The sequence below is a fragment of the Zalophus californianus genome, chromosome 17, assembly GCF_009762305.2.
Source record: "Zalophus californianus isolate mZalCal1 chromosome 17, mZalCal1.pri.v2, whole genome shotgun sequence".
In the NCBI taxonomy this organism is placed as follows: Eukaryota; Metazoa; Chordata; class Mammalia; order Carnivora; family Otariidae; genus Zalophus; species Zalophus californianus.
In genome coordinates, this window is record NC_045611.1 from 45,862,240 (window position 1) to 45,884,930 (window position 22,691).

The 22,691-nt window shown below is 53.7% G+C and overlaps 1 protein-coding gene across 8 annotated transcripts in view; it reads left to right on the forward strand.

Moving 5' to 3' along the window:
• Positions 1–22,691, forward strand: part of SIPA1L3 (signal induced proliferation associated 1 like 3) — a 222,849-nt gene that overhangs the window by 167,740 nt on the left and 32,418 nt on the right. For all 8 annotated transcript variants that reach the window (XR_003524109.2, XM_027618206.2, XM_027618207.2 and 5 more), the window contains 5 exons: positions 810–1,061; positions 1,845–1,982; positions 11,255–11,379; positions 16,496–16,614; positions 18,275–18,702. Coding sequence is in view for 7 of the 8 variants with exons in the window: in XM_027618206.2 (XP_027474007.2) it covers positions 810–1,061; positions 1,845–1,982; positions 11,255–11,379; positions 16,496–16,614; positions 18,275–18,702 (1,062 nt within the window). In the remaining variant the exon portion in view is untranslated. The remainder of the gene's footprint in view (positions 1–809; positions 1,062–1,844; positions 1,983–11,254; positions 11,380–16,495; positions 16,615–18,274; positions 18,703–22,691) is intronic.

Below are 22,691 nucleotides of genomic sequence, written 5' to 3' on the forward strand. Positions count from 1 at the left end.
GGCTCCAGAGGACCCAGGAGATCCACGGAGGCTCAGCTCAACGAGGGCATGAGAGCTTTGGGGCCGAGGGCTCCAGGCTCCGCTCTGGCAGCTGCTGGGAGGTGGGTTTCATGAGCCTGGCCCGCTCCCGGGTTTCGGAGCCCCCTCCTGTGCCGCCCTGTAGCAGGGGTGGAGAAGGCCGGCCCAGCCTGCGGACCGCCCCGCCTCGAGCCAGGAACACTGAGGCGTGTGTGCCCGCCTGGTCTGGGGGGAGTCACAGGGCCTCCTGCATCTATTTCAAGGTTCTGGGTTTCGTGGCTTTTTTTTTTTTTTTTTTTTTTTTCCAAATCACCCTGCAAAGTAGGTCACCTGCTCCTCTTCCAGCTGCCTTTGAGCTTCTTTGGAACAAGGCCGATACTGTCCTTTGATTCTGAGGGCATCCGCCTTTCTGGCCCCGAGTACCACTGCAGGGAGGCGGGGTGCGGGTAGGAGGCTGCTGAGCCGTTCCATGGAGGACACTGGTCCACTTGAAGCCTAGGTCAGGGAGAAGGGAGAAGACGAAGAGAGAGTGAGGAGCAGAGAGGAGGTGAGGGAGAGCGGGCCAAGCGGTCAGAGCCTCTGGGTTGGGCCCTGTCCTGACTGACTTCTCTGAGCTGCTAAGTTTCAGACCAATTTAAAGGGTACCTACTCAGCCTTTAAAATAGGCCCTCATGGTTCAGATTTGGCCAGAAAACCCAGCCCAGTGGGACAAGGCACTGGTCTCTCCTGGGCAGCAGGTATATGTGCTGGTGGGTCAGGGCCCTTCTGAGTAACGAAGCTTTTCTTCCCAGGGGGTGGCTGGAGACCTATGACATGAATACCTCGGAGCCCAAGACGGAGCCAGAGAACATGCCCCCTGGGGGCCGGCCCCCTTACCGCAGCAACGCTCCCTGGCAGTGGAGCGGGCCTGCCTCCCACAACTCGCTTCCAGCCTCCAAGTGGGCCAACCCCAGCGCTCCCGGCCACGCCCAGTCCCTGAGCCGGCCCCCGAAGCAGACCCCCATGGTCCCGTTTCGGGAGCCCCAGCCCCTGCACAGCAAGAGGTAAGGACTGATGAGGGGCGCCACCCCGTGTCCCTCCAGTCTGCATCCCCGCTTTGCCCTTTTCTCCCTCCTCCCTCTTTTGTCCAGTCTCTTCCTTTCTTCTGTCTTTCTCCTCCCCTCCCCGTCCTTATGCCTGCCTCCCTCCCTTCCTTCCCTTAAATTTTCATTACAAGCCTCTTGTGTGAGGGCCCAGTGCTGGGGAGCTCGGTGTCTGAGGCTGGGGAGCCACCATACCACGTATGATTAAAACTATGTAATTTTTGAAAGCTCAAGGGGCTAAGAAGCACAAACTTCTTGGTAGTGACCACTTCCTAGGGGAGGCAGGGAAGCGGGAAGGGGGAAGCCCACAGAGGTGCCGCCATTCTAGTTCTTGGGTTGGGTGGTAGCTTTGGGAGTTTGTTTCATTATGATGGTGTGTATCTTACAGATAAATTATCTTGAAGGTAGTATTTATTTAAAAATAAAGAAAAATTTCTAAGAAGTGAAGGAATTCAACTTGCACAGATGCATCTTGCTTCAGCGGCCCCTGTCAGGCCTCTGTCAGGGCCTCAGAAGCTGAGGGGCAGGCACAGCTGTAATGGGAGAGGGAGGGCAAGGGGTATCCCGGCTCCCAGACACCACCCTTTGCTCTCAGCAGCTCTCCCTGCATCCTGATGGGAGTGTGGTAGACGAAGCAGATGGGATGTGGTTGGGCCTGAGGGGAAGGTCTGTCTTCCCTCCTCTGAGGGCAGGGGTATCCTCAACTCACCCAGCCTTCCGCCCTCCCTCCTGTTTCTGTTGCAGGCCTGTCAGCTTCCCGGAAACCCCTTACACAGCATCACCAGCAGGGGCCGACAAAGTCCCTCCCTACCGACAGCCTTCTGGGAGCTTCTCCACCCCCGGCTCGGCCACCTACACGAGATACAAGCCATCCCCAGAAAGGTCAGAATCTCTTCACTCTTTCCAAATTAAGGAATCTGATGAGAGCTGGGGATCCTTCTTCCCCAGGAAATGCACAGACCCTACAAGTTTATTTGCCATTTGATGGGGTTTCTGGATCCCTGAAGGTCATCAGAGGACCTCCAGGAAGACTGGCTGTTGGTTGAGATTTAGAGCCAAGCTGCCCTGGGCACGACTCACCGCGGGCTTTCCTCAAGGCAGGATTTCTGCTGGCATGTTGCTGACACCTGAATCACTTGCTTAAGCAAGACCATTTGCCTTCTGGAAGGCGTGGCCACTCAGCGACCTCTCCAGCTCCACCTCCCCAGGACCAGGCCACCGGCATCACCCAGTTTTCCTGGCCTTTCAGCCTGCAGTCCTGTCTCCTTGAGCCTTTCTCCAGTCTGGCAGCCTAAGGGATCCTCCCAACTCCTCCATGGCTCCCTGGTGCCCCGTGTCCTTGGTCCTCCACGCTCCCTGACTCAGTCAGGGGCAGCCCCCCCCCCCGTCCTCAGGCCAGAGCTGTGGGCTTCCTCCTGGATGTCTCCCTTCCTCCTCCCGCCTACTGCAGACCATCCATTCGGCCTCCTGAGCAGCTCTGCCCCCCACCCCCTCCTCCCCAGTGCCCCACCCTGGCCACCTCCCTGAGCCCCAAGCCTCCATCCCATCTCCTGTGGTCCACCCTCCACTCAGCAGCCAGGGGGATCTTTCTATATGTGGCCATGTCTGTCCCCTGCTTTAGACCCTCTCACCTGTCCCCCAGCCCTCAGGACACAGCCTCAGCACCTCGGTGTGGCCACTAGGCCCCACCCGCCTCTCCAACCTCACTCGGGGCCACACCTCAGCCTCACTGGCCGCTTTCACTTCCTTGGGTAGGCTGTCTGAATTTCAGAGCCTGCCTCCATGTTCTCCCTCTGCCTACAGATTCTTCACACTCTTCACCCCACACTCCCCCATCCTGCCAACTTGAGCGCTGATGCTTCTCCTCTGGGAAGCTTTCCCTGAACCTCCTCCTGCACTAGATGAGGTGCTGCCACTGTGCCCCTCAGTTCCCTGTGTATTTCCCAACCGTGGCCTTGAGTGCTCTCCATTCTGTCAGCCAGGTCAAGAGTGTGTGTGTGTGAGCTCCTCTTCAAGATCTGGGACCCTCCAAGTGCGTCTTTGTGGGACCATCACGCAGCACAGAGGCTGACCCATGGTAGATCCTCAGTATCTATTTGGTGAAAGGACGGGGTGAGGGAGTGAGTTGGTTTAAATGAGACCCCCTGCTGTCAGGGCAGGGATCCTTCCACTGATCTCCAGCATGTCTCAGGATCACCCCGAACGGGGCCTGAAAACAAACATTTGCCAGGCCTCCCCCTGAGCCTCCAACTTTGGTAGGTCTGGAGTATAGAACGCGCGAGGCTGCTGGCCCAGGGAACACACGCTGAGAACCACTGAACTAAACCATTGTTGGATCTCAGCCTCTGCTGTAAAATCGGGGGAAACAGACTCCTCTTCCATTTCCCGGCCACCACCGTTCAGCCTTCATTTAGCGGAGGGTCTCAGGTACCGTCTGTTGCCGGGCCCACAGAGAACTGTTTGAGTTACTCACTTACCGAGGGTTCCTGTCCTTGGTGCCGCTGGCCGGCGGAGGGAGCGCCCAGGAAACCATGTGCACCCCGACAAGCGCGCTGGTAGACTCAGGCCATGGAAGAGGGAGGTCTAGGCTGGCTGCCTGGAGGAAGCAGCGTTTGAACAGGGCTTTGGGAGGTCAGTAGGAGTTTGCTGCAGAGAAGAGGGAGAAAGTCTTTCTAGACAGAGCAAAGGCCACAGACAGGAGTAAGCAGAACGGTGTGGAATGCAGGAGGAATGGAGAGGAGTCTGGCATGTGGGGGCACCTGGGCGGCAGCAGCAGCTGAGGCTGGAAATGACAGCTTGGTACCAAGTGATTGGCCAAGAACAGATGTGGTGGGAATGATGTTACTGATAAATCCAGGGAGCATTTTTTTTTTCAAAGTCTTGGTGTCCCTCCCTTTTATATTATTATTTTAAACTTTTTGAAATAATTATAGGTTCACAGGAAGTCACGAAGAAATGTGCAGGGAGCTCCACGAACCCTTCACCCAGCCTCCCCCATGCAAATAGCAAAGCAAGGCATTGACATTGGTATAGTCCATAGAGCTTATTCAGAATTCACGAGTTGCAATGGACACGTGTGTGTGGTGAGTGTGTGTGGCTCTGCAGTTTGGTCACGCGTGTGCTGCTGTCTAACCACCACCACGATTTACACACTGTACCAGCACCTCAGAGCTCTGTCCTGCTACACCCTTCCCCTCCCCCATCCTGAATCTCGGGCAACCATTAATCTGTTCTGCATCTCTAACTCTTGCTATTTTATAACTGTTATATAAAAAGAATCACACAGTATACATCCTTTGCAGATTCTTTTTTACCCAGCATAATTTCCTTGAGGTTCATTCAAACCATTGTGTGTATCAGCAGTCAGTCCCTCATTGCTGAGCTGTGTTCCATGGTGTGGAACTAGCCTAGTACGTATAACCAACCATTTGCCCATCAAAGGATATTTGGGTGGTTTCTGGGCTTGGGCTATTACAAACATTCATCCTCTGACCGTGCATGAAAATGAATTTGTCTTGCCCTGGAACAAATGCCCAAGAATAAAATTGCTTGCCAAGATACGGAAACATCCTAAGCATCCATTGACCGATGATGAATGGATGAAGGAGATGTGATATGTATACACGCAGTGGAATATTAACCAGCCATAAAGAAAGGAAGTCCTGCCATTTGTGACAACATGGATGAACCTGGAGGTTATTACGCTAAGTGAAATAAATCTGACAGAATAAGACAAATACTGGGTGGTGTCACCCAGAGAATCAAAGCAAAAAGTTGAACTCCTAGAAAAGACAGAGTAGCGTGGTGGTTGGCTGGGGTCTGGGAAATGGGGAGATTTGGGCCAGAGGGTACAAAGTTACCAGTACAAGATGAGTAAGTTCAGAGGACCTAATGTACGTGTAGGCGTGGTGTCTTGTGTTAATAATTCTGTGCCGTGCATTTGAAATCTTCGGCATTGTCCCCCAAAACAGGGTAACTCTGTGCCATGAGAGAGAATGCTTGTTAACTTGACTGTGGTTATCACTTCGCTCTGTGCGCGTATGTATATCAAATCGCCTCGTACACTTGAAACATATCACAGTTTTATTTGTCAGCTATGCCCCAGTGAGGCCGGGGGCGTGGTGGGAGCGATGCCTCCAAGAGCTTCTTGCTCAGCACACAGAGGACAGCGTTACTTGAGTGAATGGGTGTGCTGACTATTCTGCAATGCACAGAGAAAAGCGCTTAGGGGGGAAGAAAAAAGTACAACTGCTTACCATGTGGTAAGTCCATTTTTAGTTTTAAAAGGAACTGCCAAACTGTTTTCCAGAGTGCCTGTACCATTTTACACTCCCCCCCCAACCCCCGGAAGTGTATGAGTGATCTGGCTTCTCCGCATCCTCGCCAGCGTTGGGTGTCCTCCCTGGTTTTCACTGTAGCTATTCTGATAGGCGTGTAAGGAGATCTTGTTTTGGTTTTAATTTGCATTTCTCTAATGGCTGATGGTGTTGAGTATCTTTCCGTGTGCTTATTTGCCAACTGTATATCTTGAAGGAAGTGTCCGTGCATGTCTTTCGCCCATTTTCTAATTGGATTCAACATTCTTCAGCTTTGGAGAGTTCTTTGTATATACTAGACATGAGTCCTTTGTCAGCCGTGTGATTTGCAAATATTTTCTCCCAGCCTTTAATTTGTCCTTTTGTCTTTTTTTTTTTTTTTAGTCCTTTTTTCTCCTTAATGGTCTGTAGCAGAACAAAAGGTCTCAATTTTGATGAGGTCCAAGTTACATTGTTTCCCCTCTTATGGTTCACGTTTTTAGTATGAAGTCTAAGAACTCTTTGCCTAGACCTGGGTCCTAGAGATTTTCTCGGTTTTTTTCCTAGAAGTTTTATTTATTTATTTTTTAAAGTAGGCTTCCACGCCCAACGTGGGGCTTGAACTCACAACCCTGAGATCAAGAGTCGGATGCTCCATGGACTGGGCCAGCCAGGTGCCCCTAGATGTTTTATTGTTTTATATTTCACATTGAAGTCTGATTCATTCTGAGTTCATTTTTGCATAAGTGAGAGGTTTAGGTTGATGTTACTTTTTTGGCCTACTGACAGTGTCCAGTTTGCTCCAGCACCATTTCTGGAAAAGGCTCTCCCTCTTCCATTGCATCACTCTTACTCCTTAAAGCGAACGATCATTGGAAGGGGAACTCAAGTGGGCACATTTGTGTGGGTCTGTTTCTGGCTCCCCTGGTCTATTCTGTTGAGCTGTATACATGATCTCAGTGCGTGCTCCCAGGGACTCCACAGGTGGGTACTTAATTATCCCATTTTACAGAGAGGAAATTGGCTCAGTGGATCCCCTTGGTCAGGGTCACTCTTCCAGGAAGTGGCAGAGTTGGGACAGGAACCCAGGCCCATGCGATTCTGGAGAGAGGACATTGACCCAAGCAAAACCTGTCCTGCCCAAGGACTCTGAGCTTATCCTCCAAATCAGGGTAAAATACACGGTCCCTTCTGGAGTCCCCGGCCCACAGTGACACTTCATCTCGTCAAGATCTGGGTCCCAAGTTTGGCAAAAGGATGCTAGCATGGTGCATCCCCTAAAACTTCAAAAGTGTCTTTCACAGCTGGTCATCAGCCTCTGGTACGAGGCCCGGGAGCTGGCCAGGACGGCCGCAGTGGCCTTTAGCCTCAGCTCCTTTCCCTTTTCCCCTCCGCATGGCCCCCTGTGACATCCTAGAACCTGTGTGAGCCCGGCCAGACATTCCTGCCCAACCCTGGACATCCCCCACTCAGGACTTCTGTCTCCTGCTGTCTCCAGTGGGCCTGCTACTTGCCGAATTCATCAAGCTTTTAGGATTGTGGGGGCCCGTATGCTCAGAATTTGTCCGAGGCCCATCTTAGATTCACTGGGAGACGAGGTGGTAAGATGGCCTTCCCTTTATCAGCCCCGTGAGTGTGGGCCAGTGGCTTTACCTCTCTGCACCTCGAGTTTGCTCCCATGTAAAATGTCTATCCCTCAGCAGCACTGAGAATCTTCATGGAGGAAAACCCTCTAGAGCATTCAGAACAGTGCCTGGCACACAGTAAGTGCTCCTTAACCTTGATGACCATTACTGCCCCATGCAGCACCTGTCCTGGCGGCTGGGGGACGGAGGCTGGTGGATGCTGTCGGATGCTGTCCCCATCCTCAGGAGTTGACCACCCTTGTTCGCAAAGCGAGCAGACCACCAGACTTCGCATGGAGCGTAGGACAGAGTAGTGTGCCCAGCTCAGCAAGCCTACAGGGCTGGACTAGACCCTAGACATTTGCTCACCAGACCCCCTGGCTGGCTTTTTTTTCTTTTTCTTTTTCTTTTTTTCCCGTTTTTCTCTGCCAGCTCCATAAAGAGTGGTACGTTGGTGAGGAGGCATTTGACCGCAGGTGACAGAAAACCTAACTCGAGAAGGCATGAGGCACTAAGGACATATATCATCACATAGTAGGTCCACAGGTGGGGTGGCTTCTCCAGGGAAATCCTGAGGGACCTGGCTCTACTTGTGACCCATGATAGCTCTTGGGGCCCCAGGCAGAATCAGTGCCCTGCAGAAAAGGAGGGAAGAGCTTCTCTACATTTTTAAGAGTAAAGGAGCCAAGTCATTTTGCCTACCCCTCAACCAACCCCTGGCGGGTCACAATGGACCCACACGACTGTCTGCAACTGTCAGGATTTACTCAAGTCACGCGGCTGAGCGATGGCCGCCACTGCAAAACCTGGGCTTCACCAGCAGAGACCAGGAAGGTTGATGGTTGTTGGCCTGGTGGCCAGTCATGGCTACATCGTCCATCCACCCTCTCCCTGGTCATCTGGGAATTCACCCATGCGTTGTGCCATCAGTCCATGTAGGAGACTGGCAGAGCAGGCTGGAGCACTCCCCTCCGGAGAGGCTCTTGCCCACATTCACGTCTGTCTTGGTACTTTCCTCTGTGGCCATAGAGGAAAATACTAGGCTCAAAGCCAACATCCCGGCAGCCAGACCCTGCTGACACTCCCTGCAGGCGCTCCCTCCCTGCCTCCCTGGGTCAGTCAGCGCGGCAGCTTCTGCCTGACGATGCCTGAAACTACAGTGAGTTTCTCACCGAAACCCAAACCCCTTATCTCTAACGTGATGTCATCTTCCAAGAAAAGATAGAAGACATTAACATTTCTCAGATGAGCTTGACGACAGCGCTGGTCTTCACTTCTTCTGGGGATTTTTGCCCAGAGCCGTGCATGCTAAGAGACCAGCAGGTCCAGATTTCCAGTCGGCTTGATCAGGCCTTGGCCGTGATCTGCACCCCCAAAGAATGGGCAGCATACACCAGTCAGTTTATTACATCAGGCTAACAAGGTTCGTTCGAGAATTATGCGACTGCACAAAATACAGGTCGTCTTCATGGAGAACAGTAGCTGAGCGGTGAAGCCTGCTGAAACACTTCCAGCTACAGTCTGTCAGTTAGGATTAGGTTTAGCTGCCTGAGAGAGAAAACAGTGACTCAGACAAGACAGTTTCTTTCTTTCCCCTATGTTGTCAGAGACCCCGGCTCCCCCTCACCCATGCCCCGCCAACTGTGGCCTCTTGCCTCCCGGTCTTAAGGTGGCTGCTGGAGCTTCAGCCTTAAGGAGGAGATGAGGCAAAGGCACCTACAGCACACTTCCAGAGATTTCCTGGAAGTCACATGCGACGCTCTTATCTCATTGGCCAGAACTGCAAGACAGCCTGGAAATGCAGTCTGTTAACCAGTTACATTGCGGCCCCGGATACGGCCGGGGTTCCGTTACCGAGGCAGAAGCAGGGAGTAGAGACTGCGGGAGCCTCCACTCAGACCTTTCTCTTTCCTCTGGCTGACCCCAGCGGCCACTGACGTTGTCCTTCAGCACTCGGGATTTGATACAGACATCTTGAGAAAATGGAATAAACACGTCAACACTTCAGTTTCCCGCCGTGGTGGAGCCGCATTATACCACGCAGTTGGCTGACCGATAAGTCAGTATTGCAGATTGTTTGCTTTTTCTTGTTTCGGCCCTGTCTTCCTTCCCTGGAGGAATTAGAGGTCAGGGTTTGGGCAGGTGGGGAGAATATGTGTTCTCTTGGCAGATGGGTAGAAACAGAGTTTCTCCTCCGGAGCAACCCCTCTGCTGCCCGGGAGGTGGTGAAGCCTAGGGGTTCAGAGTTAGTCTTTCCAGAAATAGCTGTGGCTTTAGGCTGGCAGGACGACCCTGGAGTTGCAAGTATAGACAAAAGGAACCAAATGGGAAAATCACAAAATCAGCTCTATTAATGGGGACTCAATTAAGTCTTCCCAAGTACGGGGCCTGTGTCAGTGGGGCGCTTCTGGCTGCAAGTAACTGAAATTGGGCTGGCTCAAACACTGTAGGAATGTGTTCTCCCACAGAAAAGGAGTCTCAGAAGGAGGTCAGGCTCGGGGCGCCTGGGTGGCTCAGTCGGTTAAGCGTCTGCCTTCCGCTCAGGTCTTGATCTCTGGGTCCTGGGATCGAGTCCCGCATCGGGCTCCCTGCTCTGCAGGAAGCCTGCTTCTCCCTCTCCCACTCCCCCTGCTTGTGTTCCCTCTCTCACTGTGTCTCCCTCTCACCATCAAATAAATAAATAAAATCTTTAAAAAAAAAAAAAAAAAAAGTAGGTCAGGCTCCGGGCAGGATGAATCCAGCATTTCGGCCACAGTATCAAGGCCCCCGTCCCGCCCACCTCTTGTCTTCTGCCCTCAGCGTCAGTCTCATCCTCAGGCTGGTAGCAAGAGGGTGACAACAGCTCGTGGTGTTCTGTCTGGACCCAGCAATACCTAGGTGAAGGAGAGCAGCCATCCTTCCTCGTCATGTCTCTGAGGAACCGGGAGACTTTTCCCGGAAGCCCTCCTCAGCACACTTCCCCCGTGTCGGTCACAAACACCCAAAAATGTCAGTGACTTAAATCAGCCAAGGTGTATCTCGCACCCACACTACAGCTCCACTGCTGGTTGGCAGGGGACCCCTGGGGACCCCGGCTGCCGGGGTCACTTCCTTCACAGCTCATTGACAAGACCAGGCCCAGACCCCAGTCCTGCTGTGCGCTTGCCAAGGGGAGGGCCAGCCGTGTTTTCTGAGAGTCTTTATAACTCTCACATCCTTTCACGTCACATTAGCCAGAATTGTGTCCTTTGTCCTGAACCAACCCCAGGCGGGGAGAAGGGTTTCAGTCATGACTGGCTCTGATCTGAGGCGGAATGGACATTGGAGGCGCCCTAAGGATTCACTCCAGGGTGTAGAACCAGTGCCCCTAGGACGTGAGGCCACAGGAAAAGCCTTCTGCCGTTTCCTTCCCTAGATCTCAGCCCTCCCTGCGAGTGTACAGAGCCAGCCTCCAGGAGAATCTCTGTCCAGGAGATAACTTTGGTATTTCATCCACCCTGCAACCCTGTGAAGTAGAAAATGTCATTATCCCATTTTTCAGATGGGGAAACTGCAGCTCAGACTAACGAGCACTCGCCTGACCAAGGTCACAGAGCTAGTAAGGGATGGCACTGGGCTTTGAGGCCCGCTCTGCCTCATTCTGGAGCCTGAGCATATAGCTTCTCTCCTGCAGCTCCTTCCTCCCACAGGGGGACAGGCACAGAGTTCTGGCCTGTTGGCACGTTGTCACAGCTGTGTGTGCGTCAGCCTCAGGCCATGTGTGGGGGACACAGGACATCAGTCGGTCTTTTGAGGAAAGGCCTACTGCGATCGCCTCTTGACAGTTGAGGGAAACTGCAGCTCAGGGCGAGGAAGGGACTGTCCCTGGCTGAGAAAGAGGCCAGGCCCCCTGTACCTACAGTTGCTTTAGCCCTGAGACAGGCCTGGAAAGTGGGGCTGCTAACAATAGCTCACCCCGTTTCACGGCCAAGAAACAAGACCCCTGAGGAACCTATGGGTAGGGCCTCCACCCTAGTGGCTTCTGCCCCGCCTTCCCTGGAGGACCCTGCATGGCCCTGCACTCCCTGGCGTGCTTCCCAGGCAAGACTCATTCCTGACCCTCCGCTAATAGCACGTTTCCAAGATTACTCATCTAGCCTCCCCTCCTCGCGAAGCCTCCAGTGTATTTAAAACCCACCAGTGAGCAAGTCTCCGACTCAGGTGGTTTTTGTCACACCAGCCCCTCACCCTGTGCTTGCCTCCCACTCCCCTGCAGGTATGCAGCCGCCCCACACCCACTGCTGTCTTTTGATCCCCACTTCAGCCACGATGGGATGTCCAGCGACTCCTCCTCGGGCGGCCTGACCAGCCAGGAGAGCACCATGGAGCGTCAGAAGCCAGGTAGGGCCTCCCCAAGGCCGGCTGTGCCCGCCCGCCCGCCTTGCCCCACAGGAGCTCTTCTAATCCGCCAGGTGACACATCTCCTCCTGTTGGCAATGGGTAGAACCTAAAAGGAAGCTGTTGGAGCCACACACGAGATGAGGGAGGTCACCCAAGACAGCAGCAGGGACCAGTGAGCCTGATCCTCCTCCATCCAGACAGGGCATCAGCAGATGGCACTCCCTCGAGAGCCAGCGTCCAGATGTGTGATGTGGGGGTGGCGACCTCCCGGGGAAACAGCTGAAAATGGACCAAAAGCTATGCCGTCAGGGGAGCAGAACCAACTGTGTTCTGAGGCTTTTCCTTACATAATCCCTCCGGTGCTCTCTTCCCACTGCTGTGGATGTACAGCCGATGCCGAGGGCAGAGCCCAGATCCTGAGTGTCTGGAGTGACAACCTATCTCGGAGTGAATGCCCCACGCCCCACACCCGGGGTGAGAGGCCAAACACGGCCAGCCTCTAGAATCCCCCTGGGCTCCTGCCAGTCAGCGCCCCCAGAGGCCCCCCTGCCCTGCTTCTCACAGCCAGACTTAGTTCTGCCTCGTTCTGCATTTGATGTATACGAAGCAGACCCCTGCGGGCTACATGCATCATGTGTGCGTGTCTGGCTTCTGTTGCTCAGGATCGCCCTCTTGAGCATCGGCCACATGGTCATACGGAGCAGTGCAGTTTCTGAGGCATGTTGCACTGTATGAATGACCCACGATGTATTACTCCGTTCTGGCGTTGATGGATATTTGGGTAGTTTCCAGTTAGGGATGGCGTAGAATAGTGCTGTTGGGAATATTCTCGTACCTTCCTGTGCTGAGCACACGCTCACACTTCGGTAGCGTGTCTGCCTGGGAATGGAATGGCTGGGTCACGTGTTGAACTTTGTAAGAAGCTGCCACACCTTTTCCCTGGGTGACAAACCATGTCACACTCCTGCCAGTGACAGAGGAGCACTCTAGTTGCCTCGTGTCCTCACCCACCGTTTCACTTCGGTCATTCTAGAAGTGAGCGCCTAGGGGCATCGCCTTGCAGTTTTAATGTGCATTTTTCTGGTGCCTGATGAGACTGAGCATCTTCTCCTCTGTTTATTCTCTGTATGATGATTAATCATGAGCATGTACACTTAGATGAATATTTGACATATAATTTCACACAACAAACTTGTAGCCCCTCCGAAGCCTGAGAACTACTAGATGTTTGGGTGGGTTCAAAAGAAAGAAAACAAATGAAGTGTCAGAGAGCATTGACATTTGGAGGAGGGAGACATGGAGCTGTCCTTTTAGATGTTCAAGAATTTCCAGGCAGCTCCAGGGAATGACCACGTCAGCACGTCACCAGCTCCCTCAGGCACAGTGGGGCAGGGAAGAGCTTGCATGTCCCAGGATTAGTGGCCTGGGAATTCCTTGGCACCCCAACCCCCGTGGTTCCCTTAAACCAGGGAAAATGGTTGAACTTCGGGCAAGCAGGTCACCCTCCCGACCTCGCTCTCCCTTCTGCTGCCCCTGGGGCCTCCAGACATGGCTGGCTTCCCTCCTCTGCACAGCCCTGCCTGCCCCTGCCCTCCCTCTGCGCTCTCTGCTGCAACACACACAGATCTGCATCTCTTTCTCCCCGCCCCGTTCAGAAAAAGAAAAGCGTTGTTTGGAGATCTCATGACACCAAAGTGTAAAACGGGGAGGACATTTTTCCAGTGTTCACCCAAATAGGGTGTCACGGAAACTCCCCATTGTCCTTCCCTTCTCTCTCCTTTCCTCAAGCTTGGTTCCCCCTTACTTCCTTGGGACTCTGTTACAAGTTGACTTAACACCAGCCCCCCCCCCCCCACAGAAATCAGGGCAATCTGTTTAGAAATCGTCCTGAAGCCTAGAATTTGCTCAAGACACAGAGACAAGATAGTTCACGGTGGGGAGAATCAGACACCATGACAGACGTGGAGAATCGCCCAGATCAGATGATAGTAATCCTGGGACCAGCAGTATGATTCTGTGCACGTGTTACATGCCCAGTGCTGTACTAGATACTCCCCATGCCCTCTTATTTAATCATCTCAGAAATGTGACAGAGTGGGCACTTTTGACGGCCCTGTTTTAGAAATGAGGAAGATGAGGCCCAGGAAGGTTGTCACTGGTCCGAGGTCCCTGCTGGTGAGAGGCATGATTGAGATGGAACCAAGACCTGTTGGCTGCTAGAACCCCTCAGCCCCCAGTGTCCACAGACACCACCCCCAGCCCCTCACCTGCCGGGCGTGAGCATTTCTCAAGCTTCAGAACACCCAGGTTGGGAAGGTGGCCCCTGAGTCACCAGCTGCCCCGAGTCAGCCAAATGCACGTCTGTCGCATGACAAGGGAGATCATTCCAGCAGGTGAGCCAAGAGGTCACCAGGGGCTGGTCCAGAGAACCAGTGAAGGGCTCAGTATCGGGGCCTGCGAAGGGCAGAGCCGAGGACCCTGGGGCAGCCCAGGAGGAAAGGAATCTGGCCCTTCATCCCTCCATTCATTTGACATGTCGCTAATGGTAAACACCAGGACACACAGTGGGAGCCAGATAGTGACGTTCCCTGCCTTCTTGAAGCCGACAGGCTGGTGGAGAGATGGACAACAGACCGGCATACAGTGATAAATGAGCACCATGAAGGCTGAGTAACAAGTGGAAACTATAACACAGTGCTGAGAGAGATGAACAGGTTTCGGGGGAATCTCTGAGCAAATCACATTTCAGGCGAGGCTGGAAAAATGCGAAGGAGTCCGCTGGGAGGAGAACATTCCGGGGAAAGAGAATAGTCAAGTATACTGAGGTAGCAGCTGTGTGTAGGAGGCCGCTGGAGAGGTGGCGGAGGCTGAAGTCAGGGAGGTGACGGGGCCAGAGCCTGTGGGGGCACTTTGTCCTTTGCTCAAAGTGGGACAGGAGCTCGGTCCTTCTGAGCAGATGAGGGATGGGACCTGACTCAGGTGTTTACAGGGGCCTTCTGGCTACAGATTCTTGTAGGGCAGGGATGCAGGTGAGGGAGATGGGCAGGTTCTAAATACGGTCGTTGGAAGGTAGAGTTGACAGGATTTCCTGATCCTCTATGTGGATATGGGAGACAGGAGGCAAGGGTGATACTGTGGAGCCACGTGGATTGAGTAGGAGAGACAGTGAGCGATGCAGATTTGGGGGGAGATAAGGAGTTGGCTTTGGCCTTGTTCAGCAGGGGGCGTTGGGAGGCAGCCACGTATACGAGTCTGAAGTCAGGAGAGGTCTGGCCAGAGATGGAAAGATGGGAGTCACTAATGTTATAGGTGGTAGTTGAGGGTGGATGCGGCTGCTGCAGGCTTGGCTTTCTGCAGAAACGTGGTCTCCAGAATGATCTGGCCACCTCCCAGGAAACCAGTACCTGCCGGGCCCGTGGGAGGCTCTCCAGAGGTAGAATAGGTAGACGAAGTGGGCAGCCTCCCCACCACCACATGGACAGGACACCCTTGACTGTGCCAACCAGGCTTTTCTCTGCGGTGGCCCTGAGTGCCCCGCCCAGTGCACCCAAAGCAGGAACCTTCCCTGGCAGGAACAGGGACCCACAGTGTACTGGGGCTGCCCTGGAGGCAGCAGCCTATGGTCTTGAACAGCTCCAACAGGCCCTGTGGGAAGTTCAGAGTCAGCCACATGACCTCGGTGGTGACCTCATTTGTCCCAGCTTCAGGTCCCTCCTCTGCGGTGGACATCCTGTCTCTCCTTCCTGCGTAGTATGAAGGTCCAGTGAGATCACCCCTGCCCATCCCTCTCAGCACAGGACCCAGCCCATCATTAAGAGAATGATGATTCCTGTTTTGCAAACACATACTCTCCACTGTTGCTAGTGTTGTTCCCTGTTGGGGAAACAGAGAGAGAGGGTGCAGAGGTGGACAGCACAAGTCTGAGGCCCTTTCTGTGTGACGTTGGACCAGATACTTAACCTCTCTGAGTCTTGACATTCTTCATCTTTTGGAAGTCGTGTAATATCCACCTCGCAGTATCATTGGGAGGACTTGGCAAGGTAATGTGTGCAAGGCAGTTCTGATATTACCTAACACAGGTCATGTGCTTAATAGTCATCTTTATTATCATTAATTTCAATACAGCAGTGATCAAAAGTGTGGGTCCTGGGGTTATACCACCAGGGTTCCAGTCCTCTGTCCTCTGTCAGTGCATTTGTGTTTGGTAGATATTAACTAGTCCTCCCTTGGAGCTGTACATTTTTTTTTTTTTTTTAAGGTCAGTTGCTGAGTTGAAGCACATTGACTACCTGGAAATGTAGACTCATTTACACCCACACCAGCTGTCCCAATTTTAAACCTATCCTACCTGGTTCCAACAGCAACTCCACTTGTGGAGTTCTGTCCCAACACAATCCCACGCTTGCTCAAGGCTGCACGTAGAGGGAAAGCCACGCAAACATTGTCGTAAGGAAGAATTAAAAGTAACCTAAATGTCCATGAGTAGGAAACTGGTTTAAAAAGTGACATCCATTCACATAATGGAATGCTATACAGCTGTGCAAAACAAGGTAACTTTATGTTCAGTTATGTGACGATGTACTATGATGCTATAAAGTAAAAAGCAAGTGTGAGTATAACATAAAGTGAAAAGTCACATTGTAGGAAAAGGCTGTGTGTGATTCCATTTTGGTTTAATAAAATAAGTTAGCACCTTTAGCCAGCAAAGGATTGCTACCTTGTGTACATAAAGAACGCTACTCGCTGATAAGATAAAAGACATCAATCCCATGGAAAAACAGGAAAAGGAAATGAACAGGTAATTTACAAAATAGAAAATTCAAATGGCCAGTAAGGATGAAAATGTGCTCAACCTTCTCTGGGGGTGATGATGGAGGGGTCCTAAGGCTTCAACGAATTAACCCATGTAAAGCACTAGGATAATGTCTGGCACATACGAAGTGCCTAGTAAATATTACTGAGTGTTGTTCTACCCCAAGACGTAAGTTGATGGGGTCATGGTCCTGTGTGAGCTGAGCAGAGGGGTGGGACCATTTTTAGGGCCAGATTCCTCAGGTGGACTTGGGCCAGGCCTGCGTCACCTCTAACCACTGATGTGTCTCCTGTCTTCCTGCAGAGCCTTTGTGGCATGTGCCCGCCCAGGCCCGGCTCTCAGCCATGGCTGGAAGCAGTGGGAGCAAGCACGCCTCCAGGCAGGACGCGGCAGGCACAGATTCCCCCAACAGGCATTCCAAAGTGAGTCTTGGCCCCGCCTGCCTAATCCTGGGGATCCAGGGCCTCAGGAGCCGGCTGCCTTGCCTCCCTGACAGCTGTGGGCTGGCCAGTTCCATCAGGGTGTGGGCCTCTGAAAGCCACACGTGAGCACGTCCTCCACCTTCGCCTCCTCCGCTCTAGCAGAGGGGCTGTAACTGCTTGGTCTGGAACCAGCCAGTGAGCCTCTTTCCACATGGTGATTCTGGAACCCAGGCTCGCTGTCCCTTAGGGCCTCAAAGCCCTCTGCTAGGTCCCCGCCTCTTTCCAGCTGATTGGGGTGGAAGCAAGAGAGAATGGGCTGGGAAGCCTCTATGGCCCAGGCCTGGAAATGGCATAAATCATTTCCACTTCTATCACATTGGCCATTGCGTATGAAAACTCCATCATGTGGCCACACCGCAGTGCAGGGGAGACTGGGAAACGTAGTCTGGTGTGCCCAGGAAAAGGAGGTGGTTTTGGTGAGCACTCGGCAGCCTTTCTGCATCCCTTCATTCAGCAGGAGTTTGATGGGCACTTACCACGTGCCAGGCCCTGGGACCACAGTGGTGGAGGGGACAGATGAGCCCCTGTGCTCACAAAGCTGACATCCCAATGGGGGCACCAAGCAGGAAGCAGATGAACACACACATTCTGTAACACCAGGAACTGGTCTTTGCTGTGAAAGAAACCCAAAGTCCAGTTCAGGGAAGAGAGAGCATCAGGCGCTGCTACTTTAGGGTGAGGTGGTCAGTGGGGGCCTCTGGGGAGGGGACTGAAGCCCTGAGTGAAGTAGGGGACAGTCCATGAACACACCTGAGGGGAGAGCCTTCCAGGAGGAAAGAGCAGCAAGTGCCAAAGCCCTGAGGTGGGGGTAGGCCTGACCCACGCAGAGGACAGCAAGGAGGCCTGTTGGGCTGCAGCAGAATGATCAGGCGGGAGCAGGCAGATGAAGTTAGAGGCCAGAACATGGGGCCAGACTGCACAGAGCCTCAGGGAGGACTCTGGCTTTTCCCGCGAGTGAGATGAACCACGGGAAGGTTCTAAGCAGGGAAGGGACGTGAAATGGTGCATGAAATGTTCACAGCCTCCCTCTGGCTGCATATAGGGAACAAACTGGGAGCCAGAGGACCAGGGGGGAGGTTGTTGCCGTGGTGAAGTGGGAGGTGGTTGGTGGTGGACAGGCCCAGGCTAGAGCCGTGGAGGACCAGAAGTGGCAGGTCCTGGGTCCCCTTTGAAGGTGCAGGCCACTGGATTTGCTGTGGGGCTGGACATCAGTGTGAGAGCAGAAGCAGGGTCCAGGGTGACTCCAGGACTCTCTCATGGGGCGGCTGACAGGATGGAGGTGCCTTTACTGAGGCGGGGAAGAAGCGGATCCGGGAGGGAAGGCCAGGAGCACAGCTCTGTATGCGTTGAGCTTCCGCTATGGGCGGCACCTTGCACGTGTAAGGTTGTGTATCCCTCTGAGCAGCCCCATGAGGCGGGGTTATCACCCATCCAGCTTTACAGATGTGGAAACTGAGGCACGGGAGAGCTATATCACTCACCCAAGTTACCATGGCCAAGAAGTGAGGGAGCCAGAGCTTAGGTGTGGAGAGGACACCAGGAGGGGAGGTCCATGCCCCGGCTATGGAGTCTAGGATGACACACTTGTCTCGCCTTCCAGGGGGAGCCTCCGTACTCCAGTCACTCCAGCAGCAACACCCTCTCCAGCAACGCATCCAGCAACCACAGCGACGACCGCTGGTTGGACCCCCTGGACCCCCTGGAGCCAGAGCAAGACCCCCTCTCCAAGGGTGGCTCCAGCGACAGTGGCATCGACACCACCCTCTACACCTCCAGCCCCAGCTGCGTGTCCCTGGCCAAGGTGCCTCGGCAGGCCAAGCCGCACAAGCCCCCGGGAAGCATGGGCCTCTGTGGGGGCGGACGGGAGGCCGCTGGGCGGTCCCACCATGCAGACAGACGGCGGGAGGTCTCGCCGGCCCCTGCAATTGCTGGCCAGACCAAGGGCTACCGCCCGAAGTTGTACTCCTCAGGCTCCAGCACCCCGACGGGCCTGGCAGGGGGGAGCCGCGACCCGCCCAGGCAGCCTAGGTAAGCCACTGCTCCTTACCCAAGTCCTTCGGGGAGCTCTGACCACCGTCTGCATCCCCCCGCAGTCCCGACAGTGGGGTTCCCCTCCATAGATACAGGCTCGCAGATGGATGTGCTTACACACTAGTTTACTTCCGAAGTCGGGAGGCTCGTGGACCACCCACTACTGCCCATCGTTCAGCCCTGAGGTACCCTGCGTGGAAGGAAAGAAACCCCTGGCTGTCTGCTTCATCTGTCTGTGGTTCGCTCTGACCCTCTGTCTCTCTTTCCTTCTCTCTTTCCTTCTCTCTTTGCTTGAGACTAGTGGTTTTATGCTTTCTGAGGGTAACTGAATGTGTTAGGAGTGCATTTGGCTGATGGTAACAGGACATCTGACCCACAGTGGCTTAAACAAAGAGAGGTTTCCCGGAGGGCAGAGCCAGGCTAGGACAGCAGCTCAGGGAGGGCCTCAAGGCCTGGACCCCAGGTCTTCCTGTGTCACCATTCTTATCATACTGGCTGCGGCTTCCTCGTCTGACATGGCCGTGGTGCCTGTGGGGGGCATGGAGCTAGAGAACAGAGGAAGATTGCTTCTTGTAGCTCCCTTTCTCTGGAGAAAGCAAAAGCTTTCCCAGAGCCCTTTGAGCAAGCGGTGTCGCGAGGAGGTCTGAAAGATCACAGGTTAGCCTTCCAGCCCCTGGAGGGCCATAGAGCATAGACTACAGGATCCCGCTCGGAGTTTCTGATTCAGTAGGTAAGAGCGGGGCCTGAGAATATGCATTTTGTTAAGTTCCTGGTAGATGGTGATGCTGCTGGTCCGGGGACCATGCTTTGAGAACCACTGGTGGCCAGGTAGGCAGGGGAGTAAGTGAGAAGGAACTGGCATTGATGAGCCATCAGTCTGGGGCCTGGACCACGTACGCTTTGAGCATCAGATGAAAGCCGCGAACCATCTCCCAGAAGGATGCACGGAGGTGGGAAAATGCTTCTGCCCTCACAGGGCTCACGTGGTTCTGGTATGTGTGTCCTCTCGAGGTCTGTGGTCCCAGGCAGGGATTACGGTGCTGCCGTCCCTGGTGCAGACCCCGGAGGGGCCAGCCCAGGACCCTGATACAGGGGGTCCTCCTCTCCTTTGGTTTCCTGATGCCTTTGCCAGTCCTCAGACTTACGGCCTCTCTCCACACAGGACTCCTGCCCCCAGGCAGTGGCCTCAGGCCTTGACCACAACCTACAGTGGCCTTTGTCTGTGTCTCTGCAGAAATAGCTGTTTTTTAAAAGGCGACTCAAAAATGCTCCAAACAGTACTTAGCCTGTGTGTGAAGCGCTCTGATGTAGTCTCGTCTGTTGAGACCGTGAATACATCTCAATACCTTCTTAAATGATCTCATGACTTAGCAGTGGTTCTCTGACAGATTTGGAAACCACCGTGTTTGAGAGTGCCCCCCCCCACCCTGGTCCCCAACCTCCCTGAGTCAGGGGTCCCTAAAGGGTGAAGACGGAGAGGGTGCGAGTCCCAGTGAGCTTACTTAGCTCCTGGCTCAGCCCACCTCCCCACACAGTCTAAACTCTCAGACTTTTGATCACCTCCTTCGTCCATTCATTTACCCATTTGTTTCACTCACAGATATTTCTTAGGGATCTGTTAGGTCACAGATGCTGGGGTGGGAACTGGGGAGAGATACTGAGCAAATGCAGACAAGTCCCCCAGCCCCTCTCCTCGCCCGTATCCGTTGAGGGAGACAGACGACAGGCCATCACTGAGACAAATGTCAAAGTGCGCCCACCCAGAAGGACTCTGCACCAGGAGAGTCCTGGGTGCCACGGGGGTCCCAGGTTTCAGCTCTCCTAGTCCCTGTGCTGGACATGGGACCGTGTAAGTGAATCTGAGCAAACTGTAGGGTTTTGAAATCTATGATATAAAGGCAGCAGCGCTGGGGAGTAGACTGTGGCTGAAGCCAGGGGGTGGGTATAAAATTACCCTGTGTCTGAGAGAAGGATTTGCTGAACCCAGAAATGAAGGGAATAAAATGGGAGAGGAGCCCACTACAAAAGAGGGGCCTGTGGTTGGGAGCGTTGATTTGCATACAGACAATTGATGCTAATTGCAAATCATTCTTATCTACTCATTAAGCTGCTTCCCGAAGTTTTCTCCTAGGCAACCAGACTCTAGTGTGGAACAGCGTTTCCCAAAATGGGGTGCTCGAGGTGATTTGGGTGGTACTGGAGGAAAATGTGTTTTTTTAAATGGACATATGCTTGCTTTAATGAGTGTTAGGAAAGTGTTCCCCACCCATTCCCTGCTTTTACAGATAGGGTCTTGGACAAGCTAAAGAAAATTAAACGAGTTGATTTAAAGAAACATCTGCCTGGTAGATGAGAGTATGGACCTCCACCAGGGTTCAAGCCCTCCCTCTGCCTTGCCTTGGCTGTGTGGCCTTGGGCAAATGACTGAACTTCTCTGGGCCTCAGTTTCCTCGTCTATAAAATGGGGGATGCATTGCATGCCTCTGCCTCCTGAGGATAACGTGAAGACTGAATGAGCTGTTTGTAGGGCCCTTAGCACAGTAGTGGGCAGTAGAGCCTGAGCTTGCTGTCATTGAAATCACAGGGGATTGTTCTAAAACGAACTAAATCAGAATGTTTCTCTGGGGCCATGCCTATCACAGGCAGTGCTGGGGACACCACAGTGACTTGAGACAGCCCCAGGCCTGCCCTCTCAGGGCTCAAAGTCCAACAGGGGAGACAAACCCTTCCCCAGACAGTGGAAGCCTGTAGTGGGCAGGGCCCGGGTGAGGGAAGCACCTGGGATGTGGGAGCCTAAAGGAGGGGCCAGACCCCATTGTGGAAGGGGCTTTCCTGGAACAGGAGGGTAGAGTGTCCCAGACAGAGAAGATGTGCCAGTCCCACTGCGGGCCCCACTCTGCTGGCCCTCCCATGAGCTTGCCATCTCCGCAGGGGAACCAAGTTCCCAGACGGTTGCTCGGCACCTGCGCCCCGAGAGGCCCACGCACGCCTCCACTGTCAAGGCCCCAGGCCGCCCACCGGCCTTGTGCACCCACTGCCGTCAGTCTGCTTGTTTGGGCTGAGCTGCAGTGACAGCCTGCTGCCCAGCCTCGGCTCCTCGAGGGCAGGCATGCACACTCCATAGCTGCCCTTGGCTCTACTTCCCCAGTACTTTGTAATGGAGCCCCCCGTGTTTGTTCGCACAGCAAGTGCCCCATGTGTGCCCAGCCCCCTGCTGGGTGCCGCGGGCACGCAGGGCCCCTGCTGTCCTGACTGACCAGATACCACGGAGACAGCGGGCATAGAACGATAAAAGTAATGACTGGATTGTGCTAGGGGAAGGCCTGGGGAGAGAAGACCCACTGGGGTCGGAGGGCGGATGTGGGGCAGGGCTGGAGGGAAAGTCTGACCTATAACCTGAGGGGCAAAGGGAGTTTCTGTGAGGTGGGGTCATTTCTGCCGAAGATAAAAGCAACAAGGAGGAGGGAGCGGGTGAGTGGTTTCTGAGGGGCTGATGATATATTCTTGACCCAGGATACAGTTATGTAGTCTTTGCTTTGTGACTATTTCTTAAGTTACATGTATATGTTTTGTGCACTTTGCTATATATGAGCTGTGTGCAATTAAAAAAAGAGAGAAAGGGGCACCTGAGTGGCTCAGTTAAGCATCCGACTCTTGATTTCAGCTAAGGTCATGATCTCAGAGTGGTGAGATCTAGCCCTGCATCAGGCTCTGTGCTCAGAGGGGAGTCTGCTTGAGATTCTCTCCCTCTCCCTCTGCCCCTCCTCACTCTCTAAAATAATAAATAAATCTTTTAAAAAGAGAGAGAGAGAGAGAAAGGAAAGATGGGATGTGGAAAGGGTGTCCCTATGAAAGGGAGCAGCATGTGCAAAGGCCCTGAGGTGGAAAGGAGGGTGGATGCCATCAGGTCACTAAACCACAGGCTCCTTGGCTCAAGGGTAGAAGCTGAGGGGGCAGCTGATGGTAGGTTTTTTGGGAGGAGCCAA